The sequence below is a fragment of the Sciurus carolinensis genome, chromosome 16 (genome assembly GCF_902686445.1).
Source record: "Sciurus carolinensis chromosome 16, mSciCar1.2, whole genome shotgun sequence".
Classification (NCBI taxonomy): domain Eukaryota; kingdom Metazoa; phylum Chordata; class Mammalia; order Rodentia; family Sciuridae; genus Sciurus; species Sciurus carolinensis.
In genome coordinates, this window is record NC_062228.1 from 52,638,691 (window position 1) to 52,656,901 (window position 18,211).

At 54.7% G+C, this 18,211-nt stretch overlaps 1 protein-coding gene across 3 annotated transcripts; it reads right to left on the reverse strand.

Moving 5' to 3' along the window:
- Nucleotides 1-436: 436 nt before the first annotated feature.
- Ceacam20 (CEA cell adhesion molecule 20) lies at nt 437-17,503 on the reverse strand. 3 transcript variants are annotated; one of them, XM_047529138.1, is made up of 12 exons: nt 17,144-17,502; nt 14,796-14,873; nt 13,956-14,234; nt 13,253-13,534; nt 11,693-11,971; nt 8,487-8,765; nt 5,870-5,987; nt 5,592-5,677; nt 4,848-4,909; nt 4,249-4,281; nt 3,678-3,800; nt 437-2,058 (listed from the first exon to the last, which is right to left on the reverse strand). In XM_047529138.1, exons 1-12 carry the CDS (start codon nt 17,193-17,195, stop codon nt 2,005-2,007), a joined length of 1,725 nt encoding a protein of 574 aa, XP_047385094.1. In that variant the 5' UTR covers nt 17,196-17,502; the 3' UTR covers nt 437-2,004. The 3 variants fall into 3 exon arrangements, with proteins under 3 accessions (XP_047385094.1, XP_047385093.1, XP_047385095.1); XM_047529137.1 differs by having other exon boundaries at nt 4,249-4,284; nt 17,144-17,501; XM_047529139.1 differs by lacking the exon at nt 14,796-14,873 and having other exon boundaries at nt 4,249-4,284; nt 17,144-17,503.
- Between the last annotated feature and the right edge of the window lie 708 nt (nt 17,504-18,211).

An 18,211-nucleotide genomic window follows, 5' to 3' on the forward strand; every position in this document is an offset into this window, starting at 1 on the left:
TGAACCCATTTGCTAGAACACTAGAAGACAAAGTTAAGAGTTGCTAGAGGGTAGCAGGAAAATGTGATCTGTCCCCAGGATATTGGGGGAGGGAGAAATTCCCAGGGTTCAAGTTGGAAGTGCCTCTGGCATTGTTGAATGCAGCATTTAGGATTGTAGCACTGGCCAGGAGCAGTGGTGCACACCTGTGATCCCAGCTACTGGGGAGGCTGAGGCAGGAGGATCACAAGTTCAAGCCCAGCCTTTACAATTTATTTTATTTTGGAGAGGGGGTACTCAACCACTGAGCCACATCCGCAGCCCTATTTTGTATATTATTTAGATACAGGGTCTCACTGAGTTGCTTAGTGCCTTGCTTTTGCTGAGGCTGGCTTTGAACTCATGATCCTCCTGCTTCAGCCTCCCGAGCTGCTGGGATCACAGGTGTGCCCCACGGCACCCAGCCCCCAGCCTCCACAATTTAGCGAGACTCTGTCTCAAAAAGGGTTGCGGATGTAGTTCAATGATAGAGCACCCCTGGGTTCAATCCCTAGTACTTAAATAAAAAATTAAGATCCTGACACTGATCTTCTGGATCATATCTAATGACCAGGTTTTTAATATGAATTAATATTATTGTCACTAATATAGCCTTACAGCTCCAAAGATTAACAACCCATTCTGGGAACCCCTTCTTGATTTCTGAGGTTTCACGTTCTTGGTTTTCCTCCCATCTTCTTCTCCAGTCCTTTACTGTCTCCTTTGCTGGTCTCTCCTGTAAACCTTGGATGGTCCCCGGACTCAGCTGCCAGCCGCTACTCTTCCTTGTCTTCATCACCCCCTATTTGGCGCAATGTCGCAGGCCTACGGACCCTGCACATTCCCAAGAAAGGCCCGTGTCCATCGTTAACCTGTGGCTGGCTCCTGAGATCTGCCCTTGCCACGTTCTACCTGATTAGATGATTTTTGCATGCCTGAGGCCTTGAGCTAGGCCGAACCCGTCTGTCAAGAGAGCACGATGACAGCGTGACTTCTGGGAGACGCCTGGAGAGTGACACAGGCGCAGAGGCTGATGGGACTTACCCCCCAGCTTCAGGTGAGCCTCCAGGGTGGGCAAGCCTTATCATGTGTTGCCATCGCACGTCCTTGCTGGGGGTCCCCACGTGACTCCACTGAGCGCCAACACTTGGACGCTGTGCAGCGTCCTCTGTGCCTTTTCCCCTGGCTGATTTCTCTCCCTTTCCCTTTTCTGTAAAAGCTGCCACCAGGGCCATAAAAACTGGGTCCTGTGAATCCTTTTAGCAAATCACTGAGTATGAGGTGGTCTTAGGACCCCGTCAGTTAAAATCCTACTGACAACACACAGATGTGTGTTTCCAGCCCTGATCTCCCCAGACCTTCATGAACCACTGCCTACTTGATTCTCTGTCTGATTCTCGACCTATCTAAACTCATCCTTCATCTCCCTCCCTACCCCACACTGCCCCCCACCCAGTGACCTGCCAATCACTCAGTTGCTCTGGCAACAGAATCATCCTGGACTCCTCACAACCTCCCCCTCCCCCGGGAGCCTTAGTCCCTGGCTTCACTCCACCATTTCCTAAGAGCTCTTTGTTCCTGATCCCCTATCATGATTCGGAAAGCCCCTGCTTGCCCAGCCCCTGCAGATGTCCCCTTCATGTCCCCAGCTGACTTAGACTCATCCTTCTCCCGGGCTGACAGTGTTCGCTCGGCCTCCGGAGGCAACCGTGGTACCCCCAGCTGCTGAGCCTCAAGCCCTGGCCCTCTACTTCCAGGTTCGAGGGCTGTTCCTGTGGCTTTCAAAGAAACACGTGTCAATGGCCCGAGATTTGGTGAGGGCCAGATTCTGAAGCCTGATCAACACATTGGAATAGAGCATCTCAAGGTCTACAAAGGTGACAGGGATGGCTGGGTGACAATGTGCACTCGATGTCCTCGGTGTCACTGAATGCATGAATGAGGCTGGTGTCTCTAGGACTCTTGAAGAAAAGATGTCTGCTTCCGTTAGACTGACGGGTTGATTTGGCAGTAAGTGTCGGGCTCTGGATTCACAAGGGTCTGTTAAACAAAGAGAGAAGTGGGTCCCCCGTGCTGGGAGTGAACTTTTGGCCCACCTGGCTGTGGTCTGGGGCCCAAGCTGCCTGGAGTTCTCCTTTCCCATCCTTGGAAATTCCAAAGGTCTTTTTCATTACACTGCAGTCACGCTGTTACCTCCGTGTTTCCGGAATGGCCCACATACTTCCCCACCATGCTAGACAGGTTCTAAGCCCATCCCATAACGCCTACCTCTTGGCATTTGTGCCCCTGTGGATTTCCTCCCCTTGAGGGGAGGCCAAGGTGGTGGGACGTAATGACAGTGCCCCCGTGATTCTTGACCTAAGATCACGTCTTCCATCTTGGCTTTGCAGAAGCAAGAGGCAATGCTGTGAGCTGCCTATGGAAAGTGACGCATGGCGAAGATGGAGGGTGGCCTCAGCCAACAGTCAGTAGGAAACTGAGGCCCAGCCTGCAAAGGACTGGGTGCTGCCAAGAGCCACATGAGCTCGGAAGCAGATCCTTCCCCAGTCGAGTCTCAGCTGAGACCTGAGCCTTGGCCAACGCCTTCACCACCGCTTTGCAGGAGACCGAGCTCGGACCCACAGAAACTGAGATAACAACGTGTCTCCACTGTGATAATAATGTGTCTTTCTTGCCTTCATCTGCAAGTGCATGGTCATCTCATGACACACAACAGTGGCTAACACACCCATCCCAGGGCCTTCATGCTGGAGTCCTCAACCTGGAAGCTCCAGTCTGCACCCTTCCTGTGGCTGGCTCTCCTCGTCCCTCCAGGATGCGGCATGCACAGAGCGGCAGAGCGAACGCTCTTCCCACACCTTCTCCCATGCCTGCTTCTGTTCCAGAGACCAGGAAACCTAACACCCCATTTTCCCAGCTTATAACTAGGAGATCTGCCAGAAAACTCCTGGGTGAGGTTCCTGGGAAGAGCCTTCGTTCTACTGATAACAGGGAACTAGCATGCCCCCCGAGGTCCCAATGAGGACAGTGACTTGAGTCTGGACATGGTCAGAGCTGACTGGAGAATGGACCAACCTAGACACAACTCGTACAACGGCCTGAGCCCATCTGGTCCTCCTCTGAAGAACTTGGAAATGTCAGAAGGTGATAATGGAATGCGGAAGACATAAAGGGTTGGCATGGAATTGAAAGAAAAACCTAAAAATACATAAAATGCCAGAGAGAGGAGTGGATGGAATGGGAAGGCATGAAATAGGAAAGAGATGGAGAGGGAAGGCAGCGGAATGGGATGGAATCCAAAGACGTGGAAAAGACGGGACGATGGGGCGAGACGGAGCGGGAGGAGCCGAGTGGACTGGAATACGACATGGAGGTAACGGGATCTAGAAAGACCCAGAGCAAAGGTCAGAGGACAGAAAGGAAATGAACAGAATGGACAGAAATTCTATGGTGACACAGATGGAGTGAAAGGGACCACCCTGAGAGGGAATGAATGGAACTGTCTAGAAAAGGACAAGATGGAATGGGGTGGAGCAGGACTGAAAGGACCCTCAAAGAGGGAAATCTGTTGGGAGTTCATCCCATCAGACTCTCGGGTAGGGGAAAGAACGTCGATGGGTGATGCCTTTCCGAGTGTCCCAAGAGGGGCGCGGACATACCTCATAGCTACCCTCTAGGTCTCCTCTGGGTGGGGGCGGGACCGGCGGGTGCATCACGAATTTGGGTGGTGGCTTCCTGGGGCTGGGAGAATAGTCCCTGGGGGTCGATGAAGGCGGTTCCTTCTGCAAGTGAGCAGAGAAGTCCATCAGCAGAGGTGGACTGCCCGGGACACGCTAACCACGTTCCTCAGGGACCCAGAGACAGGAAGGGTCCACCCAGGTTCTGACAGACTCAGAAGTGGAAGAAGGGCGGGGACCAGGCCTGCGGCTGGCCCAGGACTCTTTCCTTCCTCCCATTGGCTCTGGAACCTCCACTCCTGGCCTCCATTTAGCTCCAGCTTCTGGAATCCAGTCCCCCACCCACCACCACCACTGGGATCCAGTCTCAAGCCCTGGAGGGAGAAGGAACCAAGGAGGAACCAGTCCTGGAGTCTGACCCTGCTCCCTGTGAGACCGTGGGCCCCTCCTCCCCACCCACGCCCCTGCAGCGCACCACGAATGGTCTAGAGAAGAGGGCCTCTCAGGCCTGCTGCACAGAAAATGCTCAGCTGCCTTTCCTGGACCAACATACCTCATAGAACTGCTCGGGGAGGTCTGGTGGCAGCTTCTAGGGAAAAATAAAGCTGTAAGCAAAGGTCACAGGGCCTGGGATGGGGCAATTCCCGGAAATTCTCACACACAGATTTAGCCTCAAAAGTAATTAGATTCCAGCCAGGCGTGGTAGCACACGCTTGCAATCGCAGCCTCTTGGGAGGCTGAGGCGGGAGGATCGAAAGTTCAAGGCCAGTCTCAGCAGCTTAGCAAGAACTTGATTCAAAGTAAAAAATAAAAAGGGCTGGGGAGGTGGCTCAGTGGTAGAGCACCCGTGGGTTCAACCCCTAGGATAGGAAAGGGGGAAAAAAGGTAGTTACATCCCTTCCGATTCCCAGAGGGACTGAGTCTGGCCATTGTCCTGTTCAAGAGCAAGAAGACAAGAAGACACGAAAAGGCCAGAGAGGGATTTGCGAGTCTCAGAGAAGGCAGAGGAGGAGACGCAGAGAGACCCACGCAGGCCCTGGGCGTCCTGGAGAGATCACAGCAGCCCCTCACCCTCAGGGGAGAACTGAACAGCCCTGCTGGGCTGGGAAAGGACAGAGGGGCTCGTGGAGGGTCCCTCTGGTGCTCACCCACCTTTTTAACTCCGATCTGTCCCTTGGGCTCGGGTATGTTGTCATACACAGGACTTCGTTTGTCTAGAGGAAGTGAATCCCAGCCCAGAATTGGAGTTAGGAAGAGAGGGACAGGAAGGGGCTGTTTGTTGTTCCAGGACCCTCCTCCTCCTCCCCAGGACTCCCCCTCATATCTCTGCTGAGCTTGACCAGGGAATGTCCTGGAAATCAGGTTCTGGGTTAGATAAGGCTGCCCAGTGACACAGAGGACGAGAGACATCCTAAGTCCCAACCCTTTATGGCTCCTGGTCCGGGGTCCCCCTTTGTACAAGGGAGCTGGATTGAGCAGTCAGGTCTGAGGCTCATCTTGTTAGAAAGCCAGATCCACAGACCGCAAAGGAGTCACCAGTAGAGGGCACTTGAGGCACGGTGCCCCGGTGGATCCCGAGCCTGGATTTGGGTTCAGCAAGTAGCACTGAGCTTGCTCTGCTCGGCTTTGACACCAGATAACAAGCGTCTCTGAGACCCAGGAAGGAGAAAGGGCTGACCTCCTGTTGCCTGGCCTCCTGTCGAGGCCGCTGAACAGAAGGAGCCCCTCCCCTGGCTGCCTCCAGTCTCACCCACACTCCAGAGGGGGACACTGAGGCTGGGGAGGACAGGACTTGCCTGCGACCAGTCACCGGGAGGCAGAGCTGGGAGGAGAGGCCAGCGCTCTGGGCACCCCAGTCCCCACGCTGCCCCAGGCATCAGCCGCGGGGTCACTTACAGGAATTGGACTGTGTGCGGTGCTCCCGCGCAGAGGCTGGTGGCGTGGCCTCAGGGATGGGGCTGTCCCCTGATCTCTCTAAGGGACTGAAACCCCAGAGCCCTTATTACTCCGCACTGCTCGCCCTTGCCCATCTCCACGGGCTCCGTCCATACCCCGGTCTATTCTCGGAGGATGACCCCCCCCTCCCCAGCTGAATTCCCCAGGGGCCTTGCACACGGCTCAGCCTCCCACCAGGGGGCCCTGCTGGCCACGCCCCCGGCCCTTCCCAGTATTACCATCCGGCCTTTCTGGTGTAGAAGAAATAGCCCAGTCCTGAGACCAGAGCAACGCCAGCCAGGACCCCAATAACAATGCCCGCGATGGCCCCTGCAGACAGGGAGGATGGCTCCGGATCTAGGGAGAGAAAATCAAACCCAGGCTGGACACACCCTCAGCCCTTCCCCCAGCCCCATCCCTAAGCTTGTGGCTTCATCTTCACTGACGTTTTACAAATACTTGTTTTTCAGTCACTGGGGACAGCAGTTCATAGCACTGTTTCTTTCAAGTGACCTGGGTTCAAATCGCAGCTGTGTGATTTTGGGTATTCGACATAACCTCTCTGTGCTTCAATAATCTCTTCTGTAAAATGGGACCAGAACAGTAGTGCCTGCTTTATAGGGTTGCTGGGAAAATGAAACATGTATGTATTCTCGGTCAGTATAAGTAAGGTTCAAAATGTCTGAACCTTACCCATATATTAACGTATACACATATACATGTCTGAATCCATGGAAAGAGATCAGGAAATACATTGGCTGTGATTTCACCCTTCCCATTGAGGAAGCAAGGACCAGCACGGGGGAGGACAGGACAGGACTTGAAATAGGCTTTGGCAACGGGTAACCTGGCTCCCCCTCGGAGCCCATCACCCTCTGGAGTCGTGTGACCCTGGACAAGCTAATTCACTCTGAAGCCTCATTTCCTCATCTGCAAATTGGGGTGGGGGGCGTTGTACCCACGACACAGATGTTGCAGAGATGAGACCACAGTGTTCATTCCTGGCACAGAGTAGGTGATGAATAAATGGCAGCTGTCATTAGTACTGGCCTGCTGTTAGCCTGTCCTGTCTCTGCCCAAACCTATCGCCGAAGGTAAAATGCAGCCACCGGGATTAGGAGGGAGGGGCTTGCTTTGAGGGGCAGAAGGGGTCTTCCTGCGATGCCTCAGGTGTTCTGAGCTTTGTTCCGAGTCTCCATTTCTTCATTTAAACAAGGATATTAATTCCTAACCCGACACATTTTTGCATGTATTTTTTGAGGGGATTAAGTGGATCGTGCATAGAAGCTCCAATATGCTGCCTGATACATCAGAGGTGCCCGATGAGAAGATGATGATGGTAATGATCAGTGACAGTGAAAGGTGCTGCTGTCTACGGAGCCCTGAGTCTTTGTACGGGATCCCTCTCAAAATTCCCACGAGTGAGCGTCAATCGGACTTGCTAACTCCCTGCTCCTTCTTCTGAGCCTGTTGTCCACACAGCAAGTGGTCTTCACAGCACCACAGGGTTGCACTGGAGATTAAAGGAGGTCACTTGGGAAATGGCATGGGGTCCTCAGCTTAGTGACAACCAAAGAACACTGCAGGGGGGCGGCCAGCCTGGTTTCAAAGGTCAGCAACAAGCCAAGCCAAGCCAAGTGGTAGTGCAGGCCTGTAATCCCAGCAGTGCAGGAGGCTGAGGCAGGAGGATTGCAAGTTCAAAACCAGCCTCAGCAACTTAGTGAGGCCCTCAGCAACTCAGGGAGAACCTGTCTCTAAATAAAATACAAAAAAGGGCTGGGGATGTGGTTTAGTGGGTAGGAACTCCTGGATTCAGTCCCTAGTACCCACCCCCCCACAAAAAAAATCAAACCCCAGCAACAGGGTCGAGTCTCTAAGTCTCAGTTACTCCCTTTGAACAATGGAGGTACCAACAGGCTGGCCTCGTCCTGGCTGGCAGAGAGTACTTAGCGAGTATTTGTGGATACTGTATATGGAGTGGCACAGGCTCAATAGAGAATAATTTTCTTTAGCAAAAACAACACACCAAGGACAACCTTAAGGACTTTATAAATATGAATTACTCTTCAACAACCCCAAGAATAGGTACAATGATTGTTTGTTTCACAGATAATAAATCGGAGGCCCAAAAATGTTAAGTCAGTTGCCCAAGATCACACAGCTAGTAAGTACTGGAGCCAGGATATGAATCCTGGTAGCTAGCAATACTATGCTGCCTTATCAAGGACTCAAGACAGTTCTTGACAAATCCAGTTGCTATTAACATGATTCCTGATCTTCTCTACCATCTCTCTGGTAAGTCTTTAGGCCAAAGTAACTCCATTTTGAAAATCAGCACCTGCCCATCCCAGAGTCCCTGGCGGAAACCACAGAGTCCACAGAAACCATGACAAAGATGCCAAATAACAATCACAGGACCTGAAGGCTATTTTTTAACTACTCCATTGTACATGACTATATAGTTTAGAAGTTTCTCCTGCAGGCTGCTGCGCCTTGCAGAGGGGCAGCCTGACTGACTCTCTCTGTCGGGAACCCTTTGCCTGAACTCGGAGCTGTGTCTCCTGGACATTTGCACCGGCTACCCTGACACTCCTTGCCTCTGTCACCGGCTGTCTCCACCATTTCCTTTCTAGATACCTCAGACAGGTGGGCCTCACAAACCCACCTGCAGGCAAGAAAACTGGCTGGAGAGTTAGCCAGGGCACACAGCAAGAAGCAGAGGGATTGGATTCAAAGCTCCCAACCCACCGAGGGAATTTATGTGTGCAGTACATTCACTGTCACCGGGTAGGTGGCTGGAGCCAGCAAGGGAAAGGCCGCACAGACCCCAGGGGAAGATGCACCTGAGAGACTCACCTACTTGGATCAGTACGGAGGCAAAGCGAGTCACCATTGTGAGAGAGTTCGAGGCCCTGCAGCTGCAGACACCCTTGTGTTCCTGGGTCAGAGCCCCGATGACCAGCTGCTTGCCCACATACACCACCGCAGAGTGCTCAAGGAACCAGCGATATTCCGCCTCTGGCTTGGACTCGGCCTGGCACTGCAGGATCAGGCTGGAGTTGAGCCTCTCGTGGATGGTGCCGACCACAGCGGAAGACGAAAACCCCCTGGTGATGTCCACTCGGTCAGGGCCATCTGCAGGCAAAGCCACATGTCACGCACCTGCCCACTGCCAAGTCACCCCACACTGTAAATTATGCTGTCCCCAGCCCCTTTTCTCTTGGGACTGAGGGAATTCCAGCCCGCTGCCCGGAGACAATGGCTCTCTAACTGTGGCTGAATGGAATCAACAGTGGGAAGTAGGTGTGTGTGGAGATGGGAGTTCATCTGTAATCCCAGCGACTAGGGAGGCCAAGGCTGGAGGATCCCAAGTTTGAGGCCAGCCTCAGCAACTTAGCAAGACCCTGTTCTCAAAATAAAAATAAAGAGCTCAGTGGCACAGCACCCCTGGGTTCAATCCCTAGTACCACAAAAATGATGATGATGATAATAATGATGATGATGATGATGAAAGAAGGAAAGGGATCTGAGCAGAAGAGGGGAAAACACTCCCTTTTTCTCCTGAGCTGTGTGACAAGCAGCTTGTCTTGTCACACAGGACAAGATGCGATGGAAACTGCCTTCACACAGGAAGATTCTCTCAAGGACTCTCCCAAGACACCGGGCTTCAGAAGTTGTGGCCACACCCTGGGAACCAAGCCTCCACCACAAACACTGTGGGTTCTCGGTGATGGAAACACTTGGCGGAGTTTCTTGGTCACCCCAGAGGAGAACCGCTGGCACTGTGCTCTCCTGCCACGCACACGAAGGCGACCAATGGAGGCAGGCTGGATTCCCACCCAAACTAAGAGAGTCCGGAAGCCAAGTCTTGCTTAAATTCAGGGGAAGAATGAACTTCCCTTCTTCCTGGGAAGACGGACGCACAGTGTCTGGTTGGGATATTCTAGAAGAAGAAAGCGCTGCCCACGCCCCTCCTCCACATCTTTTGACTCTGTCCTTTCCTCCCCATCTGAACCCCAGCGTCCCTCACCCGTATCCCAGCCCCTCCTGGCCTCTACATCCCAGGCCCAACCTCCACCCAGCAGCCAGAGGGGTCTTCCTGTGTACAAACCCCATGCTGTCGCTTCTATGCTCAGAATACTCCTTGACTCCCCTGGGGTCCATCTCCCCAGTCAGGGCTGATGAGGGCATTCATGATCTGACCTCCTAGACCTCTGCCACCCTGTCACTCACCTGTCCACATTTTCTACTCTCACCCCGGAGCAAGATCCCCCTGGAGATCCCACCCACGTCTGCCTGGAATGCTCTTCCGAGCCGACCCCTGCTCACCCTCCAGACTCATGGGAGTCCTCAGCTGTCACAGGGGCCCTTTCCACGTCTCTCAGTTTGAGACTTCCTTTGGACTCCCCAAATCCTCCCTTCTTTCCCCACATAGCAGCATTGGTCATACAGTATTATTTTATTCCCCAGTAGGCTGTGGGCACTGACGATCATGATTATCAACTGCCTGGCACAGGGGACACAAAATAAATATATTTGCTTCATAATTAAAGTAGGAATAAATGGAGAGAACGACAGAGAAGAAAGAGAAAAGACATGTTCTTAACTCCTGCATATGCCCCTGCCACTTAACATGTACAAAAGTGGACCCCAAAGCAGGGCACAGTGGTGCATGCCTGTAATCTCGGTGGCCTGCAAGGCTGAGGCAGGAGGATTGCGAATTCAAGGCCAGCCTCACCAAGTTATGGAGGCCCTGAGTAACTTAGCAAGACACTGTCTCAAAATAAAATATAAAAGAGGGCTGGGGATGTGACTCGGTGGTTAAGGCCCCTGGGTTCAATCCCTGGTTCCAAAAAAAAAAAAAAAAAAAAAGAGAGAGATAAGAAGAAGAAAAAGTGGACCCCAACTTTGTCTCTCTGCAGAAATCTCTTCTCCCCAAAACTTCTCCATACAGTTCATGGCTCCTCCATCCTTATGTAGCTGAAGCAAAAAGACTTGGAGCGAGACAGCCCCTCTCCCTCCCTCCCTTTGCCAGGCAAGTGCCCTACCACGTGGCCACATCACCAGCCCGGAGTTGTCACCCGTGAGTCACTGGCTTTCTTTCCACCTCTCACCTAAGGGCAGCAGATCCGTGAGCTGGATGCTCTGAATCCACCCAAGAAGCTCTGACGGCTTGTTACCCCTGCTGCTGCTCTGTCCCAGCCCTGTCTGCTCTGGCTGACGGTTGTGGCCACCCTGAGAAGGCACCTTGAAGACCTCCAATGGGAACAGTGTGGCTGACCCAGGGCTCGGCTGCAGGGCCTGGAATCCACGCCCAGTCCCCCCACGAGCTGCACCTGCCAGCATCTCCATGGAGGGGAGAGAAGCCAGACCCCTTCCTGGGAGTCACGGGGGGGGGGGGTGACCCTTAGCCTGAGAGGCTGAGGCTGTCGGGGGCTTCCATCCAACCCTCTCTCCCTCTGCCCTCTGCTTGCATCTCAATCCAATGGCTTTCCCGGGCTTCCCCAGCCCCCGCCAGGTTTTTCTCGCAGGAACGTTTCCCCCAAATCAGACGCTCGCTTGCGCAATCCCGTTCCGCCCCAGGTCCGGGCTGCTTCTCCGAGGACCCGGATGCACTGAGCTCGGGTTCTGACCTCCGGGCCCTCCTGCTTCTGCCTCTTTCTTCTCATAGACGGGTCACGGGTGCCTGTGAACTCCGACTGGTCCTGTCCTTCCTCTGCTCACGACTCTTGGGGCCCCAGGGTGGCCCACGGGCCCTGCACCATCTGGTCCTCACTGGTCACCTCACCTCCTCTCCTCCGCTCTCGCCCCAGCTCACCCCTCCCCAGCCACCCTGGCCTCCCCGCGGCTCCTCCAACACACCAAGCACGGGCCCACCTCACGGGCCATCCCTTCCCCTGGGGTTCTTGTCCCTCGGCCACCTCCGCATGGGACGTGAGCAGGCACGTGGTCTTGGCCCCGCCCAGGCTTGCAGCTGGCACGGAGCAGGTGCTGGACAAGCACGTGGTGATTGGAAGAAGAACCTGGAGGGAGGAGGACGCCATCCCCACCCGGCCACTCACAGTTGATGGTCAGCCCGAGGGGGTCACTCCGAGCCCGGCTGCCCCAGTGCCAGATCTCACACTCATAGGGCCCCGTGTCGTCCCGACGGAGGCTGTGGATGACCAGGGTCAGGTTGTCATCCAACAGGGTCAGACGCTCACTGGGCAGGAGGGGCTGATCCCCTAGGAACCACTGGACTTGAACCCTCCGATGGGTGGTTTGGCAGGTCAGGTTCACTGGTCCAACGTTCTCCACAAGATCCCAGGTCGGGGCCTCCACCTGCGGCTTGGTCAGTTTTTCTGGAAACATGGAAACACAGGACCAGATTCAAGGAGCTTCCCTGGCCTCCTGCCCACATGGGGCCCACAGGGGCTTCAGGTGTGTGCACGAGCGTGCGTGCCTGCACGTGGATGTCTGTGTGGCTGAGTGTGTTATATGATGAGTGTGTGTGTTTGTGTTTGTGTGTTTCGTGCCTGCTGTGCGTGTTGTGGATGTGAGGTGTGTGGGTGGTAGACACACCTTGTGTGTGAGCATGTGTTACACACGTGTACATTTTCCACGTTCAACCGTGTGTGCTGTGTCTGAGTTATGTGTGTGCATTGCGAGTTGCATGTTTATGCTTGTGTCTGGCTGTGCTGGCTGTGCTTGGCCTGTGTGTATGTTTTGTGTACATTGTACAGAAACGTTGAGGGTGTGGGATGTGCACTATGGAGTACCTTTTCTCTGGTGTATGTCTTAAGTGTCTGTGGTGTTGGGTGGATCCCGAGTGTGCTGTGTGTTGTGTGCTCACGTTTCACGGGGAGTGTTTTGTATGTCTGTGGTATTGCTTGTTGTGTACGCATACATGAAATGTGTGCATCTGTGTTTTGCGTGTACATCTTGTGTGTTGCATAAGTGTTATGAATATGTGTGAGTGCATTGAGGGTTGTGAGTTTGCATGTGTGGCGTGTAGGTGTTGTGTATGTGCTGTGTTAGGCAGAGCATTGACTGTGTTGCACATGCATATCTTGTGCATGTTCTACATACATGTGTTGTGTGTGTGATGCATGCCTGCCGTGTTGTTCGTTGTGTGTACGTGTCATGTATGAGTTGTGTGTGTCATATGGGTAAGCGTGCCATGCGCATGTGGTTATTATTGGGGGCTCTGTGTGTAAGGAACCTTATATTAGTGTTTATACCCATCAACCCCCTCACTTCCAAAGAACCCAGCTGTGGACAGCCACAGAGAGCCAGCCGCGTCTCCTGGAGGATGTGCCCAGCCAGGGGTGGGGTCCTTCCCTGAGGTCGGAGCTCTACTCAGCCACCAGACAAGGGGAGATCCCCACTTCCTGGGTCCTCCTCAAACTCCAGGGCATTGGTGGGGCTCAGTGGTTCAGATTCCAGCCCCCTGAGAACCTCATGGCGGTCACTGACTTTCTCCAGAACGCAGCACGTCTTCTGTGCCACTTGAGACTCATCCAGGGATCTCCCTCTCTTGCAGAATGACCAAGAGCCCCGAATGAGACTTCCCAATGGCTTCTGACACTGACGGCCTCAGATTTTGAGAGGATCAAAAAGAGGAACCAGGAAAGGAGACTCACCGAGGACTCGCACTGTCAGAGCACCGAGGCGGGACAGGAGAGTGGCGTTGTTGGACACCAAGCACCTGAACATGCCCTCGTGTTCCCTGGACACAGTGTCGATGGTCAGTGTTCTCATGGTGGTAGGCAGCTTGTAATTGTTGGGGAAAATCCAGGTATAGTCAGGGTCCGGGTGAGACTGCGTTTCCACCTGGAAGTTCACGGTGGAGCCCTCTAGCACCTCCACCACTTCCCCGCTGGCTACACCTGGCTCCCACTTGATTTTGATGGAGTCGGGACCATCTGGGAGGACAGGAACAATGGCATCAGCAACAGCTGTCTTGCGAGGGGACTTGGGGGTCAGGAAATACTGTATGCCCTCCTCCCTGCTCAGGTGCAAAGGAGGCGTGGGTTCCTGGTGGATAGTAACTTCAGCTCTATCCCCAGGTAAAGCAGGATCCGAAGGCACATCTCAGCCACGCCAGCTAAGGCTCCTGGCTCAGCCCTACCTAGGCTGTGCATCGGACGTCTGAGGTTTCGAAACTCAAGTTTAGGTCCATTATGTTGGAAGTTTCTAGAACCCTCTGAGCAGAAATGTCAAACAGTTCTAAGTTCAAGTTCAAAGACAATTCCTCATTTGGGTGAGATTTAAAATTGTGAGACTGGATGAGGCACCCAGGAAGTGAGTGTCTACCAGGGGCTGTGGGGAGGAAAGGAGACTCACAGTTGACCTCCAGGAAGGTGGTGTCGCTGCTCTGGGTCTCAAGGGTGTCCCAGGCTTCACACTGGTAAGTCCCGGAGTCCTCCCGCTGGACCGTGAGGAGGGTGAGCACCTTGCCATCTGCGGACAGCAGCATGCGCTCATTGAACACCAGGGGTTGGTTCTGGAAGACCCAGTGGATGGTGACATTGACGTCCATGGTGCCACAGTAGAAAGTCACCATCTCCCTGTGTTCTGTGACTGTGTTCTGGCTGGCTGAGATGGTGGGCTTGGCCAGTGGATCTGCAGAGGAACAAAGCAAGTGAGGAGGCAGAGACACAGACGGAGGGAGAACAAGGCGGAGCCACAGAGGGATCCAGAGAGACGGGGGTGGATCAGAACGGCCAGAAGACACCTGGATGGCTGTCTAGGCTCAGATGCTGGAGCTACTGCTCGTTCTGGGCATGTGACGTGTGCCCCTCTCCAAGGCTGTGCAAGTAAAGCAGAGTCCAGGACCCGAGAGGGGATCAGTCAACATCAGCAGCAAAGAGAATCAAGCGCATCCCAAGGACGCCAGCCAGGGCCCCCTCCCCCCTCAGCCAACACTCCTCTCCCGCCGCCAGGATGGCCACAGTCCACCCCTTTGCTCCTGCCCCCAACACAGCTGCCTGGACTAGTTGTCACTGGACCCTGCCTGGGCCAATCAGATTCATCCTCTTGGGACTTTGGGCGTGGCACCCAGATGGTTGATCTCTGTGGAGGCAGAGACGGGATGAGGGCCTCGTTCTCTGTGCCCACCCCTCTGAGCCTGCCGTGGGTCCAGGGTGGGCAGGGGTTCCCAACGCAGAACAACCTCCTGCTCACTTTGGATGGTGATAAGCGGGTTGTCTCTGGGGATGATCTGGGCTGCAGCCGGAAGACACCATGCAGTCAGCAGCGAGGCTGGAGGGGGAGAGAAGAGGCGTTCAGGGAGGCAGGTGGGTTGGGGGTGGCCAGTTACCGTCTTCAGGAGCAAAGGGAGGTCTGAGGTCATGGATGGGCCATTCCGTCCCTGGCTGTGTAACCTGCGGCTTGCTTTTCTCTTCTCTGAATCTCCATTTCCTCAGCTGTGATGTGGGCAAAATACCACCTGCCTCCTGGGGTCTTCGTGCCAGGGGTGGTAATAAACCTTGGCAAGCCCTAACGGGGTTCCCCGATAGTCACCGCGCTCTCCCCCGACCGGCCTCGCTCTCCTGGAGGTGCACGGTGGTCTTCCCCGTTCCACATAGAGAAGAACAGGGGCTCAGAGAGGGGATGTCACTTGCTAAGCCAGTGTGTGTGAGGGGCAGAGGCTGACCTTGCACCTCGCCCTCCGAGCCCTGAGGACTCGCAACCCCATAACCCCTCCTGTGAACCCGGGATGGGGTGCAGACAGCGCAGCCCCAGGAGAACAAGAACTTCCACTTTCACCTCTGGTGGCAGGAATTCACCTTTGTGACTTCCTCAGGCTCGCCCTCGGGACCTGCCCCTGGTGTGGGACAGGGAGGGACAAGTTTGTAGCAGTTTTCTGCTCCGTCTGGAGGCTGGCAGAGGCTATGGCGTGGGCAGCTGGGCTCACACGCAGCTGACCTTGACACCCCTCACCTCCCCACCAGCCTGGTTAGCAGGGGCTGCTGCCAGGCCCCTCATCACCCCTCAAAAGACCCCAGCTGGGCTTGAGCACGGCCCCTTTCCCACCATTCTGTAATGGAGGGCACGGCTTCCCAGGATGGCTGGGGCAAATACGGACTCCGACACTCACTGGCTCCATCATGGCGGCTCTTCATGAGCCTCAGTTTCTTTTTTTGGTGGGGGGAGAGTATCGGGGATGGAACCCAGGGGTGCTTACCCACCGAGCCACATCCCCAGCCCTTTTTATTTTTTATTTAGAGACGGGGTCTCACTGAGTTGCTTAGGGCCTTGCTGAGTTGCTGAGGCTGGCTTTGAACTCGCGATCCTCCTGCCTCAGCCTCCCGAGCTGCTGGGATCGCAGGCCTGCGCCACCGCGCCTGGCCTCAGTTTCTTTAGATGGTGGTGGGGATGGTGTCTGCCTTTCTCTGCCTCCAATGCCATTGGAGGTTAAGGTCACCGGCTCAGAGCAACCGTCTGGGTTCCAATCACAGCTTTGTCATCTACCTGGACAAGTGATGTTCTCTCTCTGAGTCTCGGTTTCTCCTTTTGTAAAACAGGAGTAACAACAGTCCCGGTCTCACACGGTGGTCATAAGGACAAAGGAAGTTGTGTGAGAACATCCATGGCGGTCCTCATCCTCAGACGTGCCTGAGATCGGAAGCCTTCCTCTGCGGAAAGCCTTCACCTTGGCCCTCCCCTCCTGTTTCCTTCTCGCACAGTCCTGACCTTCGTCCCATCAGGAGGTGGCGAACCTTGCAGAGAAACTCACAGACCCAGCTGATAACTCCCTGCTTCCCAGAACCGCAAGTCCTTGCAGCCTTCCAGTCGGCCAGGAAGCTCTGGCCCAGAGAGGGAGGAGCTGGCCTCCGAGTCACACAGCAAGGCTGGGCTGTGTCCTGGCCTCTTCCCACGACCCACTGCAAAATCGGCTCTTCACCCGCAAAATGCTTTTCTTATCAAAATATTCTAGTTTCTCCCTGTCACCTGAGATGTTCTTTCGGCGTGACTTTCATACCTGTGCCTTGCCAGAGGCATGGGGTGGGCCACATCCTCCCCCTGCCCCTCACTTGTGTGTGTCTGTCTGTCCGTCATGCTCCAGTGCTTTCTCTGAGTCTCTGTCTCGGTCTCCCTCCGCTCTCTCCACGTCTGTGTCTCTTCCCGCTGTCTGTCCGCTGGCTCCCTCTCTCCGTCCACTTCTCCCTGTCTTCCCTCTGGTACGGTATCCACTGTTTCCATGTTTTCTGTCTCTGTGTGCCACTCGCTCTTCCTGTATGTCCCTCTCGTTCTGTGGCTCTCTGTACCTAAATCAGTCTCTCTCACTCTCAATATGGATCTTGGTCTCTTTCTCTCTGGCCTCTGTTTTTATCTCTTTTTTTCTCTCTCTCTCCTTATTTCCATCTGTCTCTCTGTTTCTCTCTCCGTCTCCATGTACGCAGCGCGCGCACACACACACACACACACACACACACACACACACACACTCGCGCACACTCTCAGGACTGGCAGATAGACACACAGCCCCTCCACCCACCGGCTCCCCTCCGGCAAAAGCAGGGCCTCACCTGACAGCAGGATTCCTGTCCACTGGCGGCTCCCTGAGTCGGCAGGCCCCATGGTGGCGGCCCCTGGCTTCAGGGTGCCAGGTCACCTGTCCTCCGGGCTCCTTCCACAAACACAGGCACTCACTCGGGCCACAGCCTGCCAGCTGCCTCCTGGTGCCCCTGCTCTGTGGCCAGGTCCCCGAAACCCTGAAGACAGTTTTCCAGGACAGGCGGGCAGGCAGGGGCAGGGAGGGACTTTGGCCTGACCTCTGCCCTCCCACACCCCAGGGCTCACTTTCCTTCTCTCCCCAGCACGCAAGCAGGAATTCCAGGATCCCCGAGGACCAGGAACTAAGATCACTGTGGCCAACAGCCATAAAAACAATCACGGCCAGTTATTCAGGGCTTGGTAAAACTAGGCTGGACGCCAGGCTCACAGTGAGCTGCCTATAAATATTAAATGAGCTGAGAATGTGCTGTGGTATCGGTCCTGGTCATAAGCAAAGGCTCTGAACTCAGACAGGCAGGAAGCAACTGGGAAAGCCCCGGAGGGACGGCTTCCTGGAAGAGGGGACATCTGAGTCGAGACCTGGAGATTGGAGAACACAGAACAGGTTTGATATGTGACAGTTACTTTTTTTTTTGAAGTAAGGGCATGAAGCCTGGGAATGCCGTATCACTGAGCTACACACCAGCCCTTCTTGTGTTTTATTTTGGGACAGGGTCTTGCTCAGTCGCAGAGGCTGGACTGCAGCTCATGCGGACCCCACCCGCCAGTCAAAGTGCAGAAGCTCTGGTTTCCATACCTGCAGGGAACACTGGAAGTGGGCTGGGCAAGGGGTCCTACAGTCCCATCCCCTGGTTCAAGTTGGGTTAGTTTAACGAAGCTCACGGAGCTGAGAGGACTTGGAGAAGTCACCGGGTCTCTAAGACGAAGGATTCTGGTCTACCTGGCTCCTGACCTCCACGTGCAGCACCTTCCACGGCCCTGACACGGGGACTGAAGTCTTCCCCACGTGGACCCGGCTGCCTCCAGCCCCACCTTCTCTGCACACCTGGGTCAGTACCATGTGACATGTCACCCCACCG

Coding starts and splice junctions, on each gene's coding strand:
- Ceacam20 (XM_047529137.1), bottom strand. CDS start 17,195: ATGGGGCCTGCCGACTCAGGGAGCCGCCAGTGGACAGGAATCCTGCTG. Junction 8,766..11,692: donor CCTCGGGCTGACCATCAACT/GTGAGTGGCCGG, acceptor CTTTGCCTGCAG/ATGGCCCTGACCGAGTGGAC. Junction 5,678..5,869: donor TACACCAGAAAGGCCGGATG/GTAATACTGGGA, acceptor CTGGGGTTTCAG/TCCCTTAGAGAGATCAGGGG.